The sequence below is a fragment of the Charadrius vociferus genome, unplaced genomic scaffold (assembly GCF_000708025.1).
Source record: "Charadrius vociferus isolate BGI_N301 unplaced genomic scaffold, ASM70802v2 scaffold59, whole genome shotgun sequence".
Lineage (NCBI taxonomy): Eukaryota > Metazoa > Chordata > Aves > Charadriiformes > Charadriidae > Charadrius > Charadrius vociferus.
Window position 1 is genome coordinate 579,527 of NW_009661371.1, and position 5,182 is coordinate 584,708.

The 5,182-nt window shown below is 54.7% G+C and overlaps 1 protein-coding gene across 1 annotated transcript in view; it reads left to right on the forward strand.

The window, feature by feature from the left end:
* The window catches only part of DUSP4 (dual specificity phosphatase 4), a 111,724-nt gene extending 107,763 nt beyond the window's left edge, over window positions 1–3,961 (forward strand). Inside the window, exons 2-5 of the mRNA XM_009893756.1 lie at window positions 2,598–2,768; window positions 3,001–3,091; window positions 3,197–3,349; window positions 3,576–3,961. Of these exons, the coding sequence (XP_009892058.1) occupies window positions 2,598–2,768; window positions 3,001–3,091; window positions 3,197–3,349; window positions 3,576–3,961 (801 nt within the window). The remainder of the gene's footprint in view (window positions 1–2,597; window positions 2,769–3,000; window positions 3,092–3,196; window positions 3,350–3,575) is intronic.
* The last annotated feature ends 1,221 nt before the right edge of the window (window positions 3,962–5,182 follow it).

Below are 5,182 nucleotides of genomic sequence, written 5' to 3' on the forward strand. Positions count from 1 at the left end.
CCCCCCCCGCCCCCGGGATGCCTCTGGGCTCCTGTTGCGACTACAGCAGCGATGGGGGCTCCCCCCCACCTCCCTCACGCTCCCGGCGCCGGCATGTGTTAAATGAGGTGCTGTGAGCAGTTGGGGCTGCTGGTCCTGAGAACTGCCCTGAGATGGTTTAGGGGAAGGAGGTGCTCAGTTGGGGCTCCTGGATGAGCTCTGTGGGTTGTTTGTTTGGGGTTTTTTTTCCTGTTTTGTTTACAGCCCGAGAGTTAATTTATTCCCTGGTTTACTTACAGCCGGGGTGAGGATGTGTATGCGGAGTAGGAAATCCATTCAGAAGGTTGATGGAGGAGGTAGCGCTTCTGTTGTAGTAGATACAGTGAAAACAGCAAGAGCCGTTCCAAGGATGCGATACGATGCGCTGCTGCGGGAGCGCCTGCACCCGAGAGTTAATTTATTCCCTGGTTTACTTACAGCCGGGGTGAGGATGTGTATGCGGAGTAGGAAATCCATTCAGAAGGTTGATGGAGGAGGTAGCGCTTCTGTTGTAGTAGATACAGTGAAAACAGCAAGAGCCGTTCCAAGGATGCGATACGATGCGCTGCTGCGGGAGCGCCTGCACAGCGAGGGCTCGCTCGGGAAACGTGCTTTTGGGTCCTTAGCCAGGAGCCGTCGTGGTGCCAGGAGCTGGGCACGAGGCAGGGGAAACGCTGCGGTGCTTCAAGGGTGGCCTTTGTCAGCTGAGGGCTTCTGGTGCTCCTGTGGCTCTCATGGGAGGTCGTTTGGGGTTTCCAATCTTCTCGTTTGAAGGAACGGGCTCCTAGAGACTCAGTCTTGCTGCTAGAGACCTCTTCCTCGCTTGGCACAGGGCTACTAAAAATCATCGAGCTGGCTCTTATTTCACAGGAGCTGTGCTACCCCAGCACCGCGCCTGGCCAAATGCCAAACTGTGGGGCGCAGGTCAGGGTGAAGACACCCGGATCTGTTCGGTGCAGGTCAGACTGCTGCCAGGTTCCCTGTGAAACCACCCAACAGGGTGTTGCGTGGCCAGGGGCACTGGCACAGTGTGGTTCCTGCGCCAGGCAGGGCCTGCGCCCACATCCAGGATCTGTGCGCTGCTGGATGTGGCGCTGGACTGAAGCGGCATTAAATCTGATGAGATACACTGATGAGAAACACCTTGGACTGTTTGAAAGGGCCACTCTGCTTTTGCAAGGAGGGAGCCCATTTCCACACATCACCCTGGGCAGCTTCTCCTTCTCAGGATGGTGTGATGGTCATTGGCATATGATGTGGTAGATCTTGGGATTTTCAGGTCAGACCTCCTGAAGACATCTTACAGGGGGCACTTGGTTTTGGGTGCCCCTCCAAATCGAACCAGGAGGACTGGGAAGGGACGTCAGGCCTTGGAAACGCAGCCTCTGCCAAGTGTCCTGCTCTACTGGGAGGGACAATGCAAATTCAGTGATGCGTATGCATGTTTCTGCTTCAAGGCACCGGAGCCCGCCCTTGCAAAGGGGGAGGGAACCATAAAGGACACTGAGGGGCTGGCAATATTGGCTGGTCTCTAGCTGCCTCGGACTTCCTCGGCTGCTTTGCTGGAGATGTTTGCATCCACTGGTCTCTTGAACCCCCGGCCTTGCTCAGGGCAGTTGGAGCTGAGGCTGGATAGAGGAATACGCACCCTGCTGTGTGTGCTCTGGTGAGCCTAAATCTGCAGGCAGAGAGGTCCTGCAGTTGGGGAGAGTCTTCAGGAGCTATCCTGGCAGCCAGGGCTTGGTCTAGCTGGATTCCTATGGTGATAGTAAAATACCCGATTTCCATTGGTTTTAAGGTATGAGTTGGGACTCTACAAGAGTATCAGGGTTGTTGATTTGGTTTGAATGAGAGAAGGAAGTCCCACCAGAAGCATTTACCCACAGCCAACACTGCGGTTTCCCTGTCCTGAGAAGTTGATGGGATTTGCTCTTGTTTTGCTTGCCGTTAGGAAGATTGGAGGTCACCTTTGCTTATCCGCTGGCAGCAGGTCAAAGGAGCAGGCTGCTCTGTCACAGGGCACTCGCCTCCATGTTCAACTCACACCCACATCTTTGAGGGGCAGTGGACACCTCTCTCTGGAGGGCGGCTTTGCTGTGGGGTTATCTTCACTGTACCTGGCCAGTGCCAGAGCTTCCCTGGCCTGTTGTTTTGGGAGCTCTGGGCTAGACGATCAGGTTGGGAAAGTGGGAGACCTCCCTGTGCTTTGGGGCAGGAAGCTGGGAACTGAACAGTCTTTGGCCTGGGAGCAGCTTTTCCCGTTAAAGTCAGAGGATGCTGGCAACAAATCCTCTCCATCATCTTAGAGAGCAACCTTGGCCTCCATCTGGGGTTTTGGCTGGCGGCGTGTAGGGGACTAAACCATGGACCAGAGATTTGGGGCAGCCAAGAGCATTGCAGAGCTCTTGGAGCTCTAGGTCCAAGGGAGTGGTGGGGCCTCAAGGATTCCCCCTCTTGCTGGTGGGAGCCTGGTTGCTCATCCTGGGGCAGGAGACCACTCTCCATCGCTGTAGCATCATCTAGTGGCAAGGGACACGTGTCAGCTCCAGCTATGCTCTTCTGCAGCGCTGTGAACATAGCCTGGGATAACACTTTGTGCCTCTCTTCTTGCAGGGGGTTATGAGCGTTTCTCCTCGGAGTACCCTGAATTCTGTGCAAAAACCAAGTCCCTGAGCAACGTGTCACCCCCAACCAGCGCCGAGCCCTTGGATTTGGGCTGCAGTTCCTGTGGGACCCCCCTTCATGACCAGGTATGTCTAGAAGCCTGGTGCTCAGCTATTTTGACTGCTCCCTCCAGCACTGCAACTTGGTCCTGCTGGAGTCTCTCTGCTCTCCCTCAGCTGAGGCCTGCAGAGCCAAAGCCCTGCTCCCTTTCCTCTCATGGGAGAGTGTGGTGGTCCTCCCGATCCCAGGGCATTTGTGTTCCCTGGGGGAGTGGACAAGCCCAAATCTTGTTAACCACACCTGCCCATTCCTGAACAGGACGAAGAGGGAGGGAGGGCTGAAATGGGTTTAAACAGCTCAGAAAGGCATCCTCGGCTCCCTCTTTTGAGGGCCCGGGATCAGGTGCCAGGTTCCTGCATTGCTCAGGGCCTCCAAGCCACCTGGATGTGTCCTGCCCACTGCTGTCCCCTGCTCACCCCCATTTCTGGTTGTTGTTTTTTTTTTTTTTAAAAAGACTGTGTCTTCAAAGCTGCTAATAAAAAACCCTCTCAATCCTCAGACTGCCCCAACCACTTCGAGGGGCACTACCAGTACAAGTGTATCCCCGTGGAGGATAACCACAAAGCTGACATCAGCTCCTGGTTCATGGAGGCAATTGAGTACATCGGTGAGTACCTGTGCAGAGGAGATGCGTCCATGTGTGTTTCACCAGGGAGGGGAGGTTCCTGCCTCAAAAACCTGGAGCCTTGAGGGAACCGGGGTCCAGCAGAGTCCAGGCCATCTGTTGCACTGATGGGAGGGAGGTCAGCCACCACCTGCAGGTTTGGCGAGGGGCTGGGCTTTGTTGGAAGGAAGGGTGTTGATCTCATGTCTCATCCCCTGTTGTCCTCCAGACTCGGTGAAGGAGTGTTGTGGCCGGGTCCTAGTCCACTGCCAGGCTGGTATCTCCCGCTCCGCCACCATCTGCTTGGCTTACCTGATGATGAAGAAGCGTGTCAAGCTGGAGGAGGCCTTCGAATTTGTCAAGCAGCGCCGGAGTATCATCTCCCCTAACTTCAGCTTCATGGGGCAGCTGCTGCAGTTTGAGTCGCAGGTGTTGGCCACCTCATGCGCAGTGGAAGCTGTCAGCCCCTCGGGGACACTGCGGGAGAGGGGCAAGGCCACCTCCACCCCCACCTCCCAGTTTGTCTTCAGCTTCCCAGTCTCCGTCGGTGTCCATGCCACCCCCAGCAGCCTCCCATACCTGCACAGCCCCATCACCACGTCGCCCAGCTGTTAGCTCAGGGGCTGAGGCCAGCCAGGCAGATAGTGCCCAGCGTGGAAGGGGGCAGGTGGGCATGGAGCCCCATCATGTTAAGCAATAGTGCCGGACACTGCCGTTCACCCCTGGACTCAACGTCTTTTTCGCAGAGAAATTTCTTACCTCATCTTGTTTTTTTGTTTTTTTTTTTCTTTTTAATCTTATGTTTTGAAAGCATGAAAGTTGTAAAAGCCACAAACCCAGACATTGTCCAGGCTCGTTGGGGGAGGAAGAAAAATCATCTACTGGGTTTCCTCAAGTGCCTGGTCTTCATCTCTTTCCATCCCTGTTCTATTGTTTGGTGTTTTGTTTTTTGTTTGTTTTTTTTTTTAAAGATAACACCTCCCCTTCTCCCCTTATTTCTGCCTCTAGGTCATCTGGGTTGAAAAGGGAGCATACCCTCTTTTTATCATGCAGCATTACCCCGCCTTGCACAAAGAGACATAGGTGGGGGCTGCTGACCTGAGCCAGTTATGCTGGGTGACAAGCAGGGCCTGGGAGCAAGCAGGAGTGGTGGCACAGGGCTGCCTGCAGTCAGCCTCAGCCCTGCCAGTGGCCAGGGAGGCCATGCAGGAGCAGGCAGGCACCTCCAGAGTCACCAGCTGAGCCCGTTCCTGTGGGGGAGAGCAATCTCTGGCTGGGGGGTGGTTTGGAGAAGGAGATGCAGTCCTAAATGCCTCTTTCTTGTCTCTGTGGATCTCTGGTTCCTGCAAAACTTATGTCCAATCTTCTGTGGCTTCAAGAGGAGAAAGAAGGTGCAGGGGCAGCAGTCTGAGCTTCTGATTACTCTCTGTTCAGTTCCTCTCCACCCATCCCACTGCTGCTCTTCCAGAAGGAGTAGGATGGGACATGGTTGGGCTGTAATGGAGAGAAGCAGCCGGGTGGAGGAGAGGCTGGCCCAGGAATATCATCCATCCATCCATCCTTTCCAAACTTCCTTCACCTCGTGACCAGTGTATGCCACAGGCTGGGCTCTTCATACAACATTCATTTGCCCTTCTCCACCTGAGCCGGATCTCGCTCACCTGTGCAACGCAGCTTTCGGTCCAAGCCTAGAACGTGCCTCATCTTCCACCCACCTGAAGCCTCATTTCCCACCCTACCTCTCCCCTTCCCCCTGCAGTCCAACACACAAGATGCTTGTGTGGCTGATGTACATATGTATGGTTTTGTTTTTTTTTTTTGTTTTTTAAGAGATTA